General features: G+C 43.9%; 2 protein-coding genes across 5 annotated transcripts in view; one reads left to right on the top strand and one right to left on the bottom strand.

Moving 5' to 3' along the window:
• The window catches only part of LOC116618501 (dystrophin), a 111,480-nt gene that overhangs the window by 83,687 nt on the left and 5,933 nt on the right, over positions 1 to 21,860 (bottom strand). For all 3 annotated transcript variants that reach the window (XR_007306459.1, XM_048721549.1, XM_048721550.1), the window contains 16 exons: positions 21,719 to 21,802; positions 19,898 to 20,013; positions 19,604 to 19,716; positions 19,077 to 19,217; positions 18,573 to 18,754; positions 17,772 to 17,913; positions 16,832 to 17,013; positions 16,432 to 16,492; positions 15,988 to 16,070; positions 15,726 to 15,879; positions 12,662 to 12,843; positions 11,358 to 11,598; positions 10,645 to 10,826; positions 8,948 to 9,122; positions 1,582 to 1,763; positions 58 to 238 (listed from right to left, as the gene is read on the bottom strand). Coding sequence is in view for 2 of the 3 variants with exons in the window: in XM_048721549.1 (XP_048577506.1) it covers positions 58 to 238; positions 1,582 to 1,763; positions 8,948 to 9,122; positions 10,645 to 10,826; positions 11,358 to 11,598; positions 12,662 to 12,843; positions 15,726 to 15,879; positions 15,988 to 16,070; positions 16,432 to 16,492; positions 16,832 to 17,013; positions 17,772 to 17,913; positions 18,573 to 18,754; positions 19,077 to 19,217; positions 19,604 to 19,716; positions 19,898 to 20,013; positions 21,719 to 21,802 (2,401 nt within the window). In the remaining variant the exon portion in view is untranslated. The remainder of the gene's footprint in view (positions 1 to 57; positions 239 to 1,581; positions 1,764 to 8,947; positions 9,123 to 10,644; positions 10,827 to 11,357; positions 11,599 to 12,661; positions 12,844 to 15,725; positions 15,880 to 15,987; positions 16,071 to 16,431; positions 16,493 to 16,831; positions 17,014 to 17,771; positions 17,914 to 18,572; positions 18,755 to 19,076; positions 19,218 to 19,603; positions 19,717 to 19,897; positions 20,014 to 21,718; positions 21,803 to 21,860) is intronic.
• Positions 2,023 to 7,627, top strand: LOC5512870 (zinc finger protein 93). 2 transcript variants are annotated; one of them, XM_032382255.2, is made up of 3 exons: positions 2,023 to 2,156; positions 4,053 to 4,146; positions 4,502 to 7,627. In XM_032382255.2, exons 1-3 carry the CDS (start codon positions 2,152 to 2,154, stop codon positions 7,358 to 7,360), a joined length of 2,958 nt encoding a protein of 985 aa, XP_032238146.2. In that variant the 5' UTR covers positions 2,023 to 2,151; the 3' UTR covers positions 7,361 to 7,627. The 2 variants fall into 2 exon arrangements, with proteins under 2 accessions (XP_032238146.2, XP_032238145.2); XM_032382254.2 differs by lacking the exon at positions 2,023 to 2,156 and adding an exon at positions 2,221 to 2,664.

The following is a 21,860-nucleotide window of genomic DNA, read 5'->3' as shown; positions in this document are numbered from 1 at the left end:
TACAAAGGGTTGATATTCACGTGACTAAATAGTTAACGTTTACTTCACAATGTCTACCTGTGCTTTAACCATCTGCTTGACAACTTCTTCCGATGTCGTCGGGTCTCGGGATTTCTTGAGTTTGTCCAACTTCTTCCGACACTCATCAATAAGCGACAATGATCGATTCTTTGCCTCGTCCCATCGGGCGAGTTTGTCTTCCTTTTCCGACTCTTCGTTTTGGATGTACACAATCAGCCTAAAAAAGCTTGAGGGTTAGAGCAAGTATCATAAAAACACTAGGGGTTAAAGGTAGTATCATAAAAACACTAGGGGTTAGAGCAAGTATCATAAAAACGCTAGGGGTTAGAGCAAGTATCATAAAAACACTAGGGGTTAGAGCAAGTATCATAAAAACGCTAGGGGTTAGAGGAAGTATTATAAAAACGCTATGGGTTAGAGTAATATCATAAAAACGCTAGGGGTTAGAGTTAGTATCATAAAAACGCTAGGGGTTAGAGCAAGTATCATAAAAACGCTAGGGGTTAGAGCAAGTATCATAAAAACGCTAGGGGTTAGAGCAAGTATCATAAAAACGCTAGGGGTTAGAGCAAGTATCATAAAAACGCTAGGGGTTAGAGCAAGTATCATAAAAACGCTAGGGGTTAGAGCAAGTATCATAAAAACGCTAGGGGTTAGAGGAACCATGTTACAAACGCAAGGGGTTAGAGCAAGTATCATAAAAACGCTAGGGGTTAGAGCAAGTATCATAAAAACGCTAGGGGTTAGAGTAAGTATCATAAAAACACTAGGGGTTAGAGCAAGTATCATAAAAACGCTAGGGGTTAGAGGAACCATGTTACAAACGCTAGGGGTTAGAGCAAGTATCATAAAAACGCTAGGGGTTAGAATAAGTATCATAAAAACGCTAGGGACTAGAGTAATATCATAAATACGCTAGTGGTTAGAGCAAGTATCATAAAAACACTAGGGGTTAGAGGAAGTATCATAAAAACACTAGGGGTTAGAGGAAGTATCATAAAAACGCTAGGGGTTAGAGCAAGTATCATAAAAACGCTAGGGGTTAGAGCAAGTATCATAAAAACGCTAGGGGTTAGAGGAACCATGTTACAAACGCCAGGGGTTAGAGTAATATCATAAAAACGCTAGGGGTTAGAGCAAGTATCATAAAAACGCTAGGGGTTAGAGCAAGTATCATAAAAACACTAGGGGTTAGAGGAACCATGTTACAAACGCTAGGGGTTAGAGCAAGTATCATAAAAACGCTAGGGGTTAGAGTAATATCATAAAAACGCTAGGGGTTAGAGGAACCATGTTACAAACGCTAGGGGTTAGAGCAAGTATCATAAAAACGCTAGGGGCTAGAGCAAGTATCATAAAAACGCTAGGGGTTAGAGCAAGTATAAAAAAAAAACTAGGGGTTAGAGCAAGTATCATAAAAACGCTAGGGGTTAGAGGAAGCATGTTACAAACGCCAGGGGTTAGAGGAAACATGTCACAAAATCATTCCATTCATTTGTTTATTCATTCTTTCCTAAGTTTCCGCCCGTCTGTCTGTCTGTCTGTTTGCTCGATACTCACCATTCCTCGTGTCTGGATGTTGCATCTTTCAATTTGTCAAATTTCTCTCTGATCTCTCTCATGTCGGCATCGACCGCTTTCACCTCGGATGGGGAGATTGCAGGCTCACTTTGAATCCCGTGACCAAACGCCATCGTATCGTTGACTTTCGGCTCAAGCTTGTCCACATCAGTCGTGAGCAGCTAGACAAATACAACGTGTTATTTTTCAAAAAAAAAAAAAAAAAATACGTGTTATTTTAGACATACAAAAAAAGAGTCTCAAGATTCTAAATGTAACAGTACATAAAGATAAAAGTTTTCCATTCTTCTTCACATTGTAAACTCTACTGGAAGCTGTTTCAGCAGGTAACTATTCAAAATAATTTTATTGCCGAATGCGGCCGGAAAAAAATTCTCTCTTTTAGAAGTTAATCGTTTACGGGCTCCCTGTGGTACATCCTGATCGCAGGCTCAAGAGCCAAGTACAAGTATAACTCTTGAAAGTGATCGCATAGCTCCACACAAGAAATCTTAGATCGGGACGATAGTACACAAGACTTTCTCTGCTACGCTCTCTCACTACTCCGAAATGAGGCAAGTACTCTTTGAAAGAGTTATTCGTGTTTTAAAATCTCTTGAACTAGAAATATGTGATGGTTAAGCGTCGGTTATCAATTGATGATTTATCAAACTTTTGATTCAAAACTTTTCAGGGCAGGGACGTATAATCTTTGAAGCAAATCAAAGAGTATTGAAGGGTGTTATATTAATTTAGAGCTTGCAATTATGCAGAAATTGTAAGATATCTCACGGAGCATGGAGACGCGAAAAGCGTGACCTTTAGATAATTAACAATTCATGAACTCAAAATGCAAATATCTGCATCAACATCTTATTTCACTCGTAAAACTAAAATTAAAATAGCAGTCTTATCAATACTTTCCCCCGGGGATTGAAACTATGCGTAAATTCATCCTAAAGGAAAACCTCGGTGGTAATATGATACCTTTGAAAACAAAAAACTTTTATAATCAAGAAAGCCCGAACAATGCATTATAAACATTCATATTTTGCACATTGGATATTCTGATACATGCAAGAGGTAGGAATTTATTTCGATACAATGTGAAACTTCGGAATACGCGGTTAATTTGGTTCTATTGTATGAATGCCTCGTTCTATAGAAATTCAGTTGCAAATTATAGAGAACAATTGTAAAAGGTTTTTTTAAAGTTGATTTTTATATATAAATGTCTGAATTGTATCCTTAAAATATCGTATATTAGTAAGTGATTATTATTGAATATTAGTGAGTAATATATATTATTTTATGACAGGAGTGTAGCATCAGTTTAAAAAAATCATCTGCATTGGTTATGTTTGTCACTTTTGGATTTGGACCTACGTCTGCAAACTTCAAGGCAACCCAAACTATATTTTTTAAGGATATACTTCTCTTTTCTTATCACAAAACAAACAATAAGTGTTTCCATGAACCCAGGACTAAAGGCCTACCATATTTAGCTTGTACTGTATTTTGAGAGAGGAGAGTTTAGCTATTTTTACAGGGAGCTGGGAGGATATGGAATTTTTAGGGATGTCTTGCTTTGGTACAGACAGTGCTTACAGTTTTTTAGGGGATCACTATATCAGGTTGAAAGGGGATGGGATGGCATGGATGGGATAACAAAATCACAGCTTCAGCAGGGGCCTGGAGACAATAAAGAAGAATGCAATGCCATGACAACCACTGAGACCTTTATTGTATTATGTATTGTCCAGGCACCGACTGCGCTCAGGAGACCGACTGTTTGTCAGTACCCTGGAAGAACGATAAATTTCAACTTTGCAGAGAAAAATTGCAATGAAATTTTGTTCTTTTGGATTATTTTCTTCGAAAGATTTGTTTAGAAATTATTCTTCTATGGCATATAGGATTTTGAAGGGAAAACCTGTCCGTTTTCTGCCAAAAAAGTTGCCTTGAAGAGTGGAAGTTGTGATTGCCAGCCTGTGGACCTTCCTACCCTGTTGTATTTTATTATGAGTGGGAAGGAGGTGAACCGAGATGAGGGAGGAAAAATCGCCTTAACTGTTATGAATCGGACTAGAACGGAACCAGATCAATCTATGACAACAACTTCAAGAAATTGGCTTTATTACATATATATTTGGTGAAAATTAAAGATAATATTCAATACACGGACATTTCGTCTCGTTTGCCCATGCTTGAGTGTGTGTTCTTGAGGGGGAGGGGTACTTTTTTTTAAGTTTTTAAAGAATTATTTTTGTTAAGGGTTGCAATGATACCTCATCACATTATTTTTTGCAATTAAAAATTTTAAAGCTGATTATGTTTTTTTTAGGAGAAATGGCAGTTCTAAGCCAATATCAACTAATTATTTATCCAAAATGTTTTGCACATATATTCATGTTGACAATGTTTCTGAGGTGTATTTTTATAACTAAATATTTGATCTTTATTGTCTTTAGTGAGTGGTATCAGTACTCCTCCCAGGCAGGCAAGCCCATGTTTTACCATAACCCATCCACTAATGAATACAGATTCCCGAAAAACAAGTTTCAGGTATTTCTATCGGTCCTAGTCAGCAAATCTTGCATTCAGCCTGCAAAGGGCTTGTTGCCAGATAAGAATCACAATGTACCCTGAATCGCCTTAGAGTAGGTGCATCCCAAAGAACCAGACCTAGTTACCTGGTCATTTAAAAAGTAAAAATTTGAAAATATTTTTTAGATACTCATGTTTACCATTGTGGTCTATTACATTTTGCTTAAAAAAATGCCTCGGAGATTTCTAAAGAGACTCATTAATAATATACTTTTTAATAAACTATACTTTTAATTAATACTCTTACAGTAGTAATATATGTGGTAAATAATAATAGTTGATTCATAGTTGTGCGATACGTATATTTTTGCAGAACCATGAAACATCCACTCCCATCATGCAGATGTGTATACTCGACACAGAAAACGAGGCAAGCATTAAGAATGGAGAGATACCAACTGAGCACCTCATTTCTCAGCGGATTGGTGAGTCCATAAGACATGGCTGTTTGGCAGACAGCATACTAAATATCAAGGCGGAGCCAATAGATGAAGAAGAAAGCAGCGACTGCATGCCAAATCCATCTCTTATTGCCAACATAAAGAAAGAAAGTATAGAAGATGAACTACTCGATACACCAACTATAAATATAAAACAAGAACCCTTAGAGGAACCAATAGATGAATGTCCAGTCAATATTGAGGCCTTGAATAGACGAAGAGACAATGACATCACTACAGTTGTAAATAATTTTAATGATACTTCAGTTGTGAATGGTTTTAATGATACTTCAGTTGTGAATGGTTTTAATGATACTTCAGTTGTGAATGATTTTAATGATACTTCAGTTGTGAATGGTTTTAATGATACTTCAGTCGTGAATGGTAACATTGTCACAGCAGAAGATTGCAATAACGAATGTGAGGGAAAGTGTGTATTTCAAAGTGTGGCAGTGGGGAACAGTGGAGTACCAGAGTTGAACTGTCTGCAAGATGTAGATCATGATAACGGTAGTGATTCCACCGTTATACTAGATTTTCCACCATCAGACGAGCTAACACAATCTCCACTGGCTCCGGAGTCGCCTTTTGAAAGAGTGGATGGAGGAGGTGAATCAGAGGGTACAATAGCTATAGACTACCCGTGGCCACTATTAGGTAAAGACTTGGACGCCGCCTTTTGCTGCTCCGAGTGCAGTAGAGCCTTCAAGAATAAAAGTGACTTGGTCAAGCACAAAAGAGTGCATTGTGACGATAAACCATACAGTTGCAGGGTTTGTGGGAGTGCATTTATGCATTTCTCGGCGCTGAAGCGACACCAGCTTGTGCACAGAGTAGTTAGCGATACTAAGGAAGGAGATCACCTTGAGCGAGGAAGACTAACCTGTGGTGCGAGAGTGTTCACGCATCTAAAGAAACACCAGCTTAATCATGAAGGGAACGTTAGTTATTCTTATGGCCAACGTAAGGTCACGTCTAAAGAATATTCGGATACCGAGGACTCAGATGACACAATTATCATAGACTACCAAGCAACTGGAGTTGGAGACAAAAGTACATTAAAGAAAGACGCCCAGCGTGAAGTGAGCCTAGAAAGAGATGGTAAGCGATACAGCTGTGATGTGTGTGGAAGGCGATTTGTTGACTTGGGTATTTTCACTCGTCATAAGAATTCTCATCTTGGTGTTAAGACTGATATCAAAGGCGAAAATGCGCACGTCTGTGACATCTGCAAAAAGATGCTGGCTTCTTCCTCTGCACTTTCAAGGCACAAGCGTATTCACTTACAGAAAAAACAAAGTACAAGGAATACTAAAAGGATGGCCTCACGACAAGACGGGACGGGGAAAGGGGAGGACCTCCTGACACGCCCATCTGGCGTGCAAGCGAGTAAAGAACAACCTGATATGAAAACTGTGAGGGTTAAGCGAGAAGGGAATGAGTATCAGCCATCTAACAAGATGCATAAGTGTGAGACCTGCGACAAAGAGTTCACTCGCCGAGACGCCCTGACGTGCCATATTAGGATCCACACCGGTGAGAGACCATTTGAGTGTCGCTATTGTGACAAGCGGTTCTCACAGCCCTCGCACCGGGTGCAGCACGAGTTCAAGCACAGCGGCGAGAGATCCCACATGTGCGACATCTGCAGCAAAAGCTTCTCCAGAGCGAGCACGCTGGTGCGACACATGATCTCACATACGGACGACAAGCCTTACGTTTGTACAAAGTGCAACAAGGCCTTTGCGTATTCTGCTTCTCTGGTCAAGCATGATAGAGTCTATCACAGGGGAGTCAAGCCGTACGAATGTGACATTTGTGGGAGAGCGTTCAGCGATAGGTCGGGTCTAGTAAAGCATGAAAGAACACACACAGGGGAGCGACCGTTCGAGTGCAGTATCTGTCATATGATGTTCTCTCTGAAGGGATTGCTGACGCGACATATGAGGTCACACACTGGCCAGCGGCCGTACAAGTGTGAGTACTGCTCGGCGGCGTTCTCGGTGTCCGATACGCTCAAGTCGCACCTGAGACTGCATACCGGCGAGCGACCATACAAATGTGAGATTTGTAACAAGGGGTTCGTGCAGTCAAGCGCTTTGAGCAGCCACCTCCTGACGCATAGTGGCAAAAGGCCGTATGAGTGCCTGACCTGTGGGCAGACATTCAGATCGCGATCGAACCTCTTGTATCACGAGCGCCGCCATAGAGGAGAAGCCCCTTTTGAGTGCCAAACGTGTGGGAAGGTGTTTGTTCGCTCCGATAACCTGAGCAAACACATGCTTTGTCATACGGGCGAGAAACCATACAAGTGTCAAGTCTGTGAAAGGGGTTTCGCCAGTACCTCAGCGCTTAAGTCTCACCAGCGGAGACATGATGGTATAAAACCCTACAAGTGTGAACGATGCGACAAACGATTTACTAGCTCGAATGAGCGCACACGCCACATGAGAACCCATACCGGTGACAAACCATACACATGTGATATTTGCAAGGAGAATTTCATGTACACCACGTCACTTACGAGGCACAAATTGATCCATTCCGGGGCAAAGCCCTTTAAGTGCGATAAATGCGAGAAGGCGTTTAGATCATCCAGTGAGCTGACCCGACATGTGAAACTCGTGCACGTAAAGAAACCCTTTCCATGCGACACGTGCAAGCAAGCCTTTCGAAGCGAGGACGCCCTAGCTCGTCATAAAAACACTCACGCCGGGGACCTTTTACCATAAAAAAAACATTCACGCTGGGCACCCTTTGGACGCCTTAGCTCGACATAAAAACACTCACGCTGGGAACCTGAATAAAACCTTACCCTAGTAAGAGTACATATCTTAATTGGATATATTTGATTGATACTTATATTTGTATGATAAATAACTCAATGTAATAGTGACTTCAAAGTAACTTTGTAAGACTTGTTTTCATCTTTTTTTTATCATATGCCGAATTTGTAAATATTTGTTATAACGAGATTATAAATATGAAGGAAAAATCCACTATTGAAATGATCTCTATATATTAAGGGGGGGGGGGGATTCTTTGATCTATAAAGAAAGCCTCTTGCCGCGCTAGGGTTGGTGTATTCTATGGGTGATGACTCACCTGCGCTTTCGATAAAAGAGCAAAGTATAGGAGCAGGGTGTATGGACAGGGTATAGAGGCAGGGTGTATGGATGGAGTGTAGGAACAGGGTAAGGAAGCAGGGTGGAAGGATGGATCGTAGAAGCAGGATGAAGTAGGGATAGGTTTAGCGACGGGGTGAAGGGATTGTTTAGATTTAAAGGTGCTCTCACCTGCGCTCTAGGTGTAGGGGAAGGGTGAAGAAGCAGGGTGTAGGGATGACGTGTAGGGGCAGGGTATAGGGATGGGCTTCATTCTAAAGGTGTGTTCACACTTGCACTCTATGTGTAAGGATGGGGTATAGGGATGGGCTTCATTCTAAAGGTGTGTTCACACTTGCACTCTATGTGTAGGGATGGGGTATAGGGATGGGCTTCATTCTAAAGGTGTGTTCACACTTGCACTCTATGTGTAGGGATGGGGTATAGGGATGGACTTCATGCTTTAGGTGTGTTCACACTTGCACTCTATGTGTAGGGATGGGGTATAGGGATGGACTTCATGCTTTAGGTGTGTTCACACTTGCGCTCTATGTGTAGGGATGGGGTATAGGGATGGACTTCATGCTTTAGGTGTGTTCACACTTGCACTCTATGTGTAGGGATGGGATATAGGGATTGACTTCATGCTTTATGTGTGTTCACACGCGCCCTATGTGTAAGGATGGGATATAGGGATGGACTTCATGCTTTATGTGTGTTCACACTTGCACTCTATGTGTAAGGATGGGATATAGGGATGGACTTCATGCTTTATGTGTGTTCACACTTGCACTCTATGTGTAAGGATGGGATATAGGGATGGACTTCATGCTTTATGTGTGTTCACACTTGCACTCTATGTGTAAGGATGGGGTATAGGGATAAACTCCATGCTTCATGTGTGTTCACACGCGCCCTATGTGTAAGGATGGGGTATAGGGATGGACTTCATGCTTTAGGTGTGTTCACACTTGCACTCTATGTGTAGGGATGGGATATAGGGATGGACTCCATGCTTTAGGTGTGTTCACACGCGCCCTATGTGTAAGGATGGAATATAGGGATGGACTTCATTCTTTATGTGTGTTCACACTTGCACTCTATGTGTAGGGATGGGGTATAGGGATGGGCTTCATTCTAAAGGTGTGTTCACACGCGCCCTATGTGTAAGGATGGGATATAGGGATTGACTTCATGCTTTAGGTGTGTTCTCACCTGCGCTCTGTCCAGCTTATCTTTAGCCGTCTTGTAGTCGTTAGGTTCCTTCGCCTTCTCTTCCTCCACTTTCTCTCGTACCTTTTCGATCTGGGATTCGGTGTGATTCTTTTTATTCGCCCAGGACTCCAAGATCTCTCGACGTCTCGCGTCTCTAATAGTCGCCTCATTTGCCCTAGAAAAATGACCAGGAGTTTAGTTACTGAGGGCCTTTTTACAAGGGACATATCGAACTTTGACCGCTCACTCATTCGTAAGGCCATGTACGTGTGAGACCTTCCCTAGCTGGACGACAGAAGCGAGACTACAAATTCGTGTGAATAGTTAACGGTACGTGTTAACACCGCTTCTTGTACGAACTTTTAAGCATTATGTAAGAACAACATGTGAATCATGAAGCATGTTATTCTAACTAAGATATGGTAATAATTAAGAAACCTATTGGCCCATGTGGGCCCGTAGCAATCGTTTAAAAGAGGGGAGGTATTTTGCCTCCCTCACTTCAACTGGTGTTTCATTCCAGATTATCGTGGCTATATAAGAGAAAGATTTGTGGCCATTTTCTAAATTAAAAGGCTAAAGTTAAAGGCTAAGTTAAAATATTGAGTAGGTTACTAACCATATTCTAAATTAAAAGGCTAAAGTTAAAGGCTAAGTTAAAATATTGAGTAGGTTACTAAGATAGCTTGGGCCTTGCCCGTTAATACATTTGTACAAGATAACAAGGGCTTGGAATCGTCTTCTTGAATATAGAGATTGTATATTTGCTAGATTTAAAAAATGTGTGTATGTGGTAGATTTAGACCTTCCCAATAGGCTCCTTAGTATATAATAAGTTGTGTCCTCTGTCCTCTAGAAATTCCTAATAATAGGTTTCGTTAGCTCTCGCTTTGTTATCGTTTGTCCTCGCTCTGGTATCGTTAGTCCTCGCTGAGGTATCGTTAGCTCTTGCTGATGTAACGTTAGTACTCGCTGAGGTATCGTAATCTCTCGCTGAGGTATCGTTAGTCCTCGCTAAGGTTTCGTTAGCTCTGGCTGAGGTATCGTTCGTCCTCCTCGCTAACATTTCATTAGCTCTCGCTGAGGTATCGTTAGTCCTCGCTGAGGTATCGTTAGTCCTCGCTAAGGTTTCGTTAGCTCTCGCAGAGATATCGTTAGTCCTCACTAAGGTTTCGTTAGTCCTCGCTAAGGTTTCGTTAGCTCTCGCTGAGGTATCGCTAGTCCTCGCTGAGGTATCGTTAGTCCTCGCCAAGGTTTCGTTAGCTCTCGCTGAGATATCGTTAGTCCTCACTAAGGTTTCGTTAGTCCTCGCTAAGGTTTCGGTAGCTCTCGCTGAGGTATCGTTAGTCCTCGCTGAGGTATCGTTAGTCCTCGCTAAGGTTTCGTTAGCTCTCGCTGAGATATCGTTAGTCCTCACTAAGGTTTCGTTAGTCCTCGCTAAGGTTTCGGTAGCTCTCGCTGAGGTATCGTTAGTCCTCGCTGAGGTATCGTTAGTCCTCGCTAAGGTTTCGTTAGCTCTTGCTGAGATATCGTTAGTCCTCACTAAGGTTTCGTTAGTCCTCGCTAAGGTTTCGTTAGCTCTCTTTAAGGTTTCGGTAGCTCTCGCTAAGGTTTCGTTAGCTCTCGCTGAAGTATCGTTTGTCCACGGGCGACAAGGAAGTCCTAGTGTTCTATACTCCTACAGCAGTTAGACCCACCTCTTCATCAGCTCAGCGCATTTGTCATTGATATCATTATAAGAAGCATCTAGATCATCCATGTCATTAAACACGTGACCCCTCTCGCGATCATCCAGACGACCCCCGCGAAGAAGCCTGCTACCGTCATCCATTGCGGCCTTGATGTCAGGAGCTAGTGCAGTCACGTCCTTTTGGCAGTCCTAGGAGCATGGTACCAAATAAGGAGCATGATACCAAATAAGGAGCGTGATACCAAATAAGGAGCGTGATACCAAATAAGGAGCATGATACCAAATAAGGAGCATGGTACCAAATAAGGAGCATGGTACCAAATAAGGAGCATGATACCAAATAAGGAGAATGATACCAAATAAGGAGAATGATACCAAATAAGGAGCATGATACCAAATAAGGAGCATGATACCAAATAAGGAGCATGATACCAAATAAGGAGAATGATACCAAATAAGGAGCATGATACCAAATAAGGAGCATGATACCAAATAAGAAGCGTGATACCAAATAAGGAGCGTGATACCAAATAAGGAGCGTGATACCAAATAAGAAGAAAATATAAATTACTGTATCTGATATGTTTTAATATATTCCAAGTGCCAAAATTCTGTTTGAATGCATTACCTCGTGTGTACATGCGTACATGCTGTACATGTGTTACAGCATGCGATACTTACGTTACTTTTGTGTCAAAGTGATTACTCTAGAACTGTTACCTCGACTTCAGCACAGTAGTTTCGGAGATCTTCAGAGTTTTGAGGTGGCTCTCTCTTCAGGCTTTTTAGCCTCACGTCCAGACGCGCAATGCGTGGTTTAAGTTTTCTCTTTGCGTCTTCCCAAGCGGCCAGCTCTTTCTTCTTCGCCTTTTCTTCATCCATTTTTTTCTTCCTTTTCGCCTCTTCTTCTTCACGTTGTCGTTTCCTTTTCGCCTCGTCTTCATCTAGTAGCCGCTGAACTCTGTGAACGGTAGAGACAGACAATGTGTTATTCATGCTTGAGCTAAGCTTCTAAAATCTCAAGAAAAGGATCCAAGTTCGCTAGAAGTCGTCTGCTACGGCCAAAATTGTGTGAAGGAGGGGTCAAGGTAAGTTCAGGTTAGGTACAGCTCTATTTAACCACGCTGGTCGCAACAACATATTTTACAATAACAAAAACCGCTGATTTCCATCTGGGGCGTTGGATTCACAACACAATGGAATACTAAAGTGTGACAGTTACAATACAAAAAATTAAATAACATAGAGCTTGAATAGCGTAGCCAAACAGTAAGTCTAAGCAATAGAAATCCCTCTCCGGAAGTGTGAAAGCGATGATGCTTGTTTAGTAAGACTAAGCCCCTTCAAACGTAAGGGACAAGCTCTATTCTCACGCAGATGTCAACTGATTGAAGCTCTATTCTCACACAGATGTCTACTGACTCGAGATCTATTCTCACGCAGATGTCTACTGACTCGAGCTCTATTCTCACGCAGATGTCTACTGACTCAAGCTCTATTCTCACACAGATGTCTACTGACCCAAGCTCTATTCTCACGCAGATGTCTACTGACTCGAGATCTATTCTCACACAGATGTCTACTGACTCGAGATCTATTCTCACACAGATGTCTACTGACTCGAGATCTATTCTCACGCAGATGTCTACTGACTCAAGCTCTATTCTCACCCAGATGTCTACTGACTCGAGATCTATTCTCACACAGATGTCTACTGACTCGAGACCTATTCTCACACAGATATCTACTGACTCGAGATCTATTCTCACACAGATGGTCTGCTGACTCGAGATCTATTCTCACGCAGATGTCTACTTACTCGAGATCTATTCTTACACAGATGTCAACTGACTTAAGCTCTATTCTCACACAGATGTCTACTGACTCGAGATCTATTCTCACGTTCATTTAGCTTTTCCAGATCTCGTGTCAATCTGATTGAATAGTACTTTGGTTGGTTAGAAAAACTCTGTCTACTAAGAAATCATCAAAATAGGACATAGACAGAGGAGAAGACATCTGACCTGTTACGTTCGTCGTCCACGCTGCGCAGTATCTCGTCATAGTCAGACACCAGCATCTCCACCTCCTCCCCAAGCTCCTCCTTCGTCTGCTCGTCCAATATGTCATCATCTAGTAACTGCTGGCCGTGATTGGTGGCGTCGATCACCTTGGGGTCAGCGGCAAGCAGCTCGGCGTCACATTTCTGGCGACCGCAAGAAAGTAAGATTTAGTACTTCATCTATAGACCCCATGAATTGCCATCTCTATTACCTCACACCTCAAGTTGCCGTTTGATTGGCATCTACCTAACCTCATACCTCACCCCTCAAGTTGCCGTTTTGTTGGCATCTCCCTAACTTCATACCTCAAGTTGCCGTTTGATTGGCATCTCTCTAACTTCATACCTCAAGTTGCCGTTTGATTGGCATCTCTCTAACTTCATACCTCAAGTTGCCGTTTGATTGGCATCTCCCTAACTCCATACCTCAAGTTGCCGTTTGATTAGCATCTTCCTAGCTTCATAGATGAAGTTGCCGTTTGATTGGCATCTCCCTAACTTCATACCTCAAGTTGCCGTTTGATTGGCATCTCCCTAACTTCATCCTTCAAGTTGCCGTTTGATTGGCATCCCCCTAACTTCATACCTCAAGTTGCCGTTTGATTGGCATCTCCCTAACTTCATACCCCAAGTTGCCGTTTGATTGGCATCTCCCTAACTTCATACCTCAAGTTGCCGTTTGATTGGCATCTCCCTAACTTCATCCTTCAAGTTGCCGTTTGATTGGCATCTTCCTAACTTCATACCTCAAGTTGCCGTTTGATTGGCATCTTCCTAACTTCATACCGCAAGTTGCCATTTGATTTGCATCTCCCTAACTTTATACCTCAAGTTGCCGTTTGATTTGCATCTCCCTAACTTCATACCTCAAGTTGCCGTTTGATTTGCATCTCCCTAACTTCATACCTCAAGTTGCCGTTTGATTGGCACCTCCCTAACTTCATACCTCAAGTTGCCGTTTGATTTGCATCTCCCTACCTTCATACCTCAAGTTGCCGTTTGATTGGCATCTCCCTAACTTCATACCTCAAGTTGCCGTTTGATTGGCATCTCCCTAACTTCATACCTCAAGTTGCCGTTTGATTGGCATCTCCCTAACTTCATACCGCAAGTTTCCGTTTGATTGGCATCTCCCTAACTTCATACCTCAAGTTGTTGTTTGATTGGCATCTCCCTAACTTCATACCTCAAGTTGCCGTTTGATTGGCATCTCCCTAACTTCATACCTCAAGTTGCCGTTTGATTGGCATCTCCCTAACTTCATACCTCAAGTTGCCGTTTGATTGGCATCTCCCTAACTTCATACCTCAAGTTGCCGTTTGATTGGCATCTCCCTAACTTCATCCTTCAAGTTGCCGTTTGATTGGCATCCCCCTAACTTCATACCTCAAGTTGCCGTTTGATTGGCATCTCCCTAACTTCATACCTCAAGTTGCCGTTTGATTGGCATCTCCCTAACTTCATCCTTCAAGTTGCCGTTTGATTGGCATCTTCCTAACTTCATACCTCAAGTTGCCGTTTGATTGGCATCTTCCTAACTTCATACCGCAAGTTGCCATTTGATTTGCATCTCCCTAACTTTATACCTCAAGTTGCCGTTTGATTTGCATCTCCCTAACTTCATACCTCAAGTTGCCGTTTGATTTGCATCTCCCTAACTTCATACCTCAAGTTGCCGTTTGATTGGCACCTCCCTAACTTCATACCTCAAGTTGCCGTTTGATTTGCATCTCCCTACCTTCATACCTCAAGTTGCCGTTTGATTGGCATCTCCCTAACTTCATACCTCAAGTTGCCGTTTGATTGGCATCTCCCTAACTTCATACCTCAAGTTGCCGTTTGATTGGCATCTCCCTAACTTCATACCGCAAGTTTCCGTTTGATTGGCATCTCCCTAACTTCATACCTCAAGTTGTTGTTTGATTGGCATCTCCCTAACTTCATACCTCAAGTTGCCGTTTGATTGGCATCTCCCTAACTTCATACCTCAAGTTGCCGTTTGATTGGCATCTCCCTAACTTCATACCTCAAGTTGCCGTTTGATTGGCATCTCCCTAACTTCATACATCAAGTTGCCGTTTGATTGGCATTCTCCTAACCTCATACCTCTAGTTGCCGTTTGATTGGCATCTCCCTAACTTCATACCTCAAGTTGCCGTTTGATTTGCATCTCCCTAACTTCATCCTTCAAGTTGCCGTTTGATTGGCATCTCCCTAACTTCATACCTCAAGTTGCCGTTTGATTGGCATCTCCCTAACTTCATACCTCAAGTTGCCGTTTGATTGGAATCTCCCTAACTTCATACCTCAAGTTGCCGTTTGATTGGCATCTCCCTAACTTCATACCTCAAGTTGCCGTTTGATTGGCATCTCCCTAACTTCATACCTCAAGTTGCCGTTTGATTGGCATCTCCCTAACTTCATACCTCAAGTTGCCGTTTGATTGGCATCTCCCTAACTTCATACCTCAAGTTGCCGTTTGATTGGCATCTCCCTAACTTCATACCTCAAGTTGCCGTTTGATTGGCATCTCCCTAACTTCATACCTCAAGTTGCCGTTTGATTGGAATCTCCCTAACTTCATACCTCAAGTTGCCGTTTGATTGGCATCTCCCTAACTTCATACCTCAAGTTGCCGTTTGATTGGAATCTCCCTAACTTCATACCTCAAGTTGCCGTTTGATTGGCATCTCCCTAACTTCATACCTCAAGTTGCCGTTTGATTGGCATCTCCCTAACTTCATACCTCAAGTTGCCGTTTGATTGGCATCTCCCTAACTTCATACCTCAAGTTGCCGTTTGATTGGCATCTCCCTAACTTCATACCTCAAGTTGCCGTTTGATTGGCATCTCCCTAACTTCATACCTCAAGTTGCCGTTTGATTGGCATCTTCCTAACTTCATACCTCAAGTTGCCGTTTGATTGGCATCTCCCTAACTTCATACATCAAGTTGCCGTTTGATTGGCATCTCCCTAACTTCATACATCAAGTTGCCGTTTGATTGGCATTCTCCTAACCTCATACCTCAAGTTGCCGCTTGAGCTGTTTGGGGTCCTGCTCAACTTTTAGACGTTTCACCTCAACTGCACAATATCCCATGACCTCTCGCGCGTCACTATGCTTTCGTTTCCATGACAACAGCTTCTCCTCTTTCTCCTTCTTATCCTGACCGCGAGGACTGATGGGAACATAAAGCATGTCCTCATGCACCCGTTTATTTATTAAAGTTTTTTTAATAGGCGATCCACGCCATTATTTATTTAGGAATGAGTATTTAATACATTACCTGGAAGGGACAGGGAAGCGACGAACCTCGACGCTGTATTCGGGGGAGCCGTCCACGTCATCAGGGACTGAAGATACTTGGCTCTGAGGACAAAATTCGTTTGTGCATCAGAAAGGAAAAAAATGGAAAAATTAAAAAAAATTTTCGGGCTTAACCTCAACAATACATTCGCAGTGAAAAATGGAGAACAATATCCGTTTTTGGTATAAGTCCCGTATCACTGTTTTTAGCATTTTCTTCCATAAACCAATCCACCTACCATCCCCGGGAAATGAACATCGGTTTTTGGTATAATCCCCGTATCACTGTCTTAAGCCTTTTCTTCAATCCCCCCCTCAGGCAAAAACGCTCCCAGCTTATTTCCACAGTATGTTCGCATGCAAAATAGTTCACCATTTGGTCAGCTTCAACGTGAGATATCGCCCCGCCCCCATCACGTGATACCTGTACTGTGACTGTGATTGGCTGTTGGGTTGGCGTGATCTTCGCGACGGCTTCCTGGACTCTGCAGGCAAATAAAAAAAATCAACTTTGTCAACAGACAAGCTTTCAAGAAAACCTGGGTGGTATAAGTAGAAATACTACAGACAAGCTGTAGAAAAGTGGTCTGCGTAGGCTTGGTGGAACCAGGGAGATCAACACTAAAGTTAAGAGAAAACAGAGTAGTTTGAGAAACGTTTTGAGCATTAGTTCTTTGTCGGAGCCAGGGGAAATAAATTTCGCAGGGCAATGTTGTTCTTACTTCCAGTCTGTTTTCAGAGCGATGTTGTACTTACTTTCGCTCTGTTTCTAGGGCCATGTTATACTTACTTCCGGTCCGTCTCAAGGGACGTGTTGTACTTACTTCCGGTCTGTTTCTAGGGCGGTGTGTTTCAGATCCTGCCACTCCCGAGTTAACTCCTCAGCCTCGTCCTCAAGCTCGCCTCGGTCCTCCTCGTCCAGCCCTCTCTCGCTACACAGCGCATCAACCTGACCAAGAGTGGAGTCAACTTCCGGCTGCTTGCGATCGATTTCAGCCACAGTTTTCTGAAAAAATACATATGCGTGACAAATGAGAGATTGAGGCTTGATGACAAATGGCGAGATTGAGGCTGCGTGACAAATGGCGAGATTGAGGCTGCGTGACAAATGGCACGCCAGACTGTTATGTTATGACTGATGGTGTGGTAGGAGTAATTGACGGATGGGCGTGATTAGGACTGTGTGACCGATGGCGTGGTTAGAAGTGTGTGACAGATAGCGTGATTAGAAGTGCGTGACAGATGGCGTGATGAGGAGTGTGTGACAAATGGCGAGATTTAGGCTGCGTGACAAATAGCACGCCATAAGGACTATGTGACTGCTGGCGTGGTTAGGAGTGTGTGACAGATGGGCGTGGTCAGGGGTGTGTGACAGATGGGCGTGATTAGGAGTGTGTGACAGATGGCGTGATTAGGAGTGTGTGACAGATGGCGTGATTAGGAGTGTGTGACAAATGGCGAGATTTAGGCTGGGTGACGTGCGTGACTGAATCATACTGTGTAATGTCGCATGACGTTGTGTGGCGATGCATGTGGCTATTTGTGCCTAGCATGCGATGTCGCATTTAATGTTGCACGTTGCACGATGCCACGTTTTATGCAAGGTTGGGGTGCAGGTTGTGTTGCTGCGATGTTACATGTGATGTTACACGCGATGTTGCATTTGACGTTTTATGGAAGGATTTTGTGTTGCATGTGATGCTGTGACGTTTCATTTGTTGATGCACGCATGTTGCATACAATGATGCTTTGCGTGTTTCATACCATGTGATGTTGCATGGCCTTATTCACGCTCTCTTTTCGACTCGACTCGATTGGCTGGTTCAGCTCACTGCGCACGCGTTTAATCCACACGATCAGCAGCTGGATTTTCTTCTGTAGCGGCATGATGACAGCACTGTGACAGCTACAAGGTAACGCAACACACGTCACGCATTACCATGAGTCCTTTATATTGACTCACACCCTATGGCTATCTTGAATCACGCAACCTACCACTATTTTATGTCACGCATCCTATCCCTATCTAGATTCACGCAACCTACGGCTATCTTGAGTCACGCAACCTACCGCTATCTTATTAGCCACAAAACCTACCTCTACCTCTACCTTGCTTGCAGGCGTTTACCCGATGTTTCTTTTTTTGCTATGTTTTATCGGTGTGACTTTTTGTCACTCGCGCCAAGCTAGCGCGGCCAAAAACAAGATGGCGACCACGACTTAGCGCATAGCGAAAAAAACACCGGGTAAACGCCTGCAAGCAGGCTATGAGTCACGCAACCTACGGTTATTTAGAGTCACGCAACCTTCCGTTTATCTTATTAGTCACATAACCAACCGCTATCTTGGGTCACACAACCTGCCGCTATCTTGAGTCACGCAACCTACCGCTATCTTCAGTCACGCAGTATATCGCTATCTTGAGTCACGCAACCTATCGCTATGTTGAGTCACACAACCTTCCGGTATCCTGAGTCACACAACCTATCGCTATCTTGAGTCACGCAACCTACGGCGATCTTATTAGTCATGCAACCTCCCGCTATCGTGAGTCACGCAACCTACCGCTTGTTGAGGCGTGACACTAATAACGTGAGCTTCTCCCATCGATTTTCAAGCAGAGCTATCTGGTTCGTGATCTCAGACTCATCAGCGGAGCTTATTTTCCCGCCATCAATCAGCTCATTTCCCTTGGTGATGACGTCAACAACGTCAGGCTTGTGGTTCAGAATATCCCGGATGAGATCCTGTTCCAGACGAAAAAGACGCGTCACGTGTTAAACATTATGCATGGATAATAACACATTACATATGGACGTGTTGATGATGATGATGATGATGATGTTCCATTGTAGGGTCCCCCTGGGATCCTTGTGAGATGATACTAGCCTTCGCTTCGCGCTATTCCTCTCTAGGGTCCCCCTGGGATCCTTGTGACATGATACTAACCTTCGCTTCGAGGTATTCCTCTGTAGGGTCCCCCTGGGATCCTTGTGACATGATACGAACCTACGCTTCGCGGTATTCCTCTCTAGGGTTCCCCTGGGATCCTTGTGACATGATACTAACCTTCGCTTCGCGGTATTCCTCTGTAGGGTCCCCCTGGGATCCGAGAGAATCGAGTTTTGCTGAGACGATAGTCTCTACTTGAGTCAAGTACAAGGTCACCTCAGAATGAGCGGTACGATACGACTCCAGCTGCATTCGCAACTGCAACAGGATTAAAGTGGTCGCAGTTAGTCACTATATTCCTTAATATTGCACCGAGTGATATTAAATTTCCTCCTCCGGATAGCACCAATACGCAGGTGCTAATCGGTTTTGTAAGTGCGCATAATTTCTTCCTGTAGAGGCTATATTAGTATGGCATGATCAAAGTCCCAAAAAGCTCCTAATACTTTGAGTAGATCCTCTTTGTTTGTGTTTTTTAATTTAGCCACGAAATGCTGGACAAAACATCAGAAATTGGACGAGAGTGTGTGTGTGTGTGTGTGGGGGGGGGCGGCCTCTCCCCCCCTTTCAAAATGACCCTTCCTTACAAAATTTGAATCGTTGCTCTTTGCGTGTTTTAATCAGCAACAGCAATCTCCTAATACCTTGAGCCGTTGCTCTTTGCGTGTCTTGGGCGGCGTGAGGCTCTGTAGTACGTCATACAGACTCGTGAGGTACATCATGATCAACTTCTTGTCAGGACTTTTCACGTCGATATCTGGACGAGGAAATCACTTTAATACATCAAATAGTTCAACGTTTGATATCATTTCTAAGCTAAACGTCTTACTTCCTAGAACACTGCATGCACTCGCCGCTTAGTTCTAGCAGGTGAGGTACGCTAAACTCGTCATTTCTAAGCTAAACGTCTTACTTCCTAGAATACTAAATGCACTTACCGCTTGGCTCGAGCAGGTGAGGTACGCTGAACTCGTCGTACGCTTTGTTAAACGCGTGCTCAAGGTTCGTCTTGTTGTCTCCGCCAATGAGTTCATCAAAATCAAACAGATCCGGACTGTAGATACCGAAAGGCTAGTCAGGGTCCGTGGATAACACCCGTGTGCATGAAAAAAAACCGTTTGAGTGGATAATACCCGTGTGCGTGGATATTACCCGTGTGAGTGGCAGGATAATACCCGTGTGCATGGATGGTAATACCTGTGTGCGTGGATGATATGACCCGTGTGCGTGGATAATACATGTGTGCGTGGATGGTAATACATGTGTGCGTGAATGGTAAAACCCGTGGTGGATGATTTTACCCGTGGATAATACCCGTGTGCGTGGAAAATACCCGTTTGCGTTAATAATACCTGTGTGCGTGAATAATACCCGTGTGCGTGGATAATACCCGTGTGGTTGGATAATACCCGTATGTGTGGATGATACCCGTGTGCGTGGATAATACCCGTGTGCGTGGATGATACCCGTGTGAGTGGATGATAATACCCGTGTGCGTGGATGGTAATACCCGTGTGCGTGGATGGTAATACCCGTGTGCGAGGATGGAATACCCGTGTGCGAGGATGGAATACCCGTGTGCGTAGATGGTAATACCCGTGTGCGTGGATGGTAATACCTGTGTGCGTGGATGGTAATACCCGTGTGCGTGGATGGTAATACCTGTGTGCGTGGATGGTAATACCCGTGTGCGTGGATCGTAATACCCGTGTACGTGGATGGTAATACCCGTGTGCGTGGATGGTAATACCCGTGTACGTGGATGGTAATACCCGTGTGCGTGGATGGTTATACCCGTGTGCGTGGATGGTAATACCTGTGTGCGTGGATGGTAATACCCGTGTGCGTGGATGGTAATACCCGTGTACGTGGATGGTAATACCCGTGTGCGTGGATGGTAATACCCGTGTGCGTGGATGGTAATACCCGTGTGCTTGGATGGTAACACCAGTGTGCGTGGATGGTAATACCCGTGTGCGTGGATGGTAATACCCGTGTGCGTGGATGGTAACACCCGTGTGCGTGGATGGTAATACCCGTGTGCGTGGATGGTAATACCTGTGTACGTGGATGGTAATACCCGTGTGCGTGGATGGTTATACCCGTGTGCGTGGATGGTAATACCTGTGTGCGTGGATGGTAATACCCGTGTGCGTGGATGGTAATACCCGTGTACGTGGATGGTAATACCCGTGTGCGTGGATGGTAATACCCGTGTGCGTGCATGGTAATACCCGTGTGCGTGGATGTTAATACCCGTGTGCTTGGATGGTAACACCAGTGTGCGTGGATGGTAATACCCGTGTGCGTGGATGGTAATACCCGTGTGCGTGGATCGTAATACCCGTGTACGTGGATGGTAATACCCGTGTGCTTGGATGGTAACACCAGTGTGCGTGGATAGTAATACCCGTGTGCGTGGATGGTAATACCCGTGTGCGTGGATGGTAATACCCGTGTGCGTGGATGGTAATACCCGTGTGCGTGGATGATAATACCCATGTGCGTGGATGGTAATACCCGTGTGCGTGGATGGTAATACCCGTGTGCGTGGATAATACCCGTGTGCGTGGATGGTAATACCCGTGTGAGTGGATGGTAATACCTGTGTGCGTGGATGGTAATACCCGTGTGCGTGGATGGTAATACCTGTGTGCGTGGATGGTAATACCTGTGTGCGTGGATGGTAATACCCGTGTGCGTGGATGGTAATACCTGTGTGCGTGGATGGTAATACCCGTGTGCGTGGATGGTAATACCTGTGTGCGTGGATGATAGCGTTGAACGCAAGACCGTCCCTCCAGCTGACCGTGAAATCCTTAAGCTTCACAACATCCTCGTAGCTGCAAAAAAATCGAGTCAAAAAATTACCACAAACCTCCACCCTATGTGCCTGGATTA

Source organism: Nematostella vectensis, chromosome 14, assembly GCF_932526225.1.
Source record: "Nematostella vectensis chromosome 14, jaNemVect1.1, whole genome shotgun sequence".
In the NCBI taxonomy this organism is placed as follows: Eukaryota; Metazoa; Cnidaria; class Anthozoa; order Actiniaria; family Edwardsiidae; genus Nematostella; species Nematostella vectensis.
This window is presented reverse-complemented; position numbering and strand designations above follow the sequence as displayed.

Coding starts and splice junctions, on each gene's coding strand:
- LOC5512870 (XM_032382255.2), top strand. Junction 4,147..4,501: donor TCCCGAAAAACAAGTTTCAG/GTATTTCTATCG, acceptor ATATTTTTGCAG/AACCATGAAACATCCACTCC.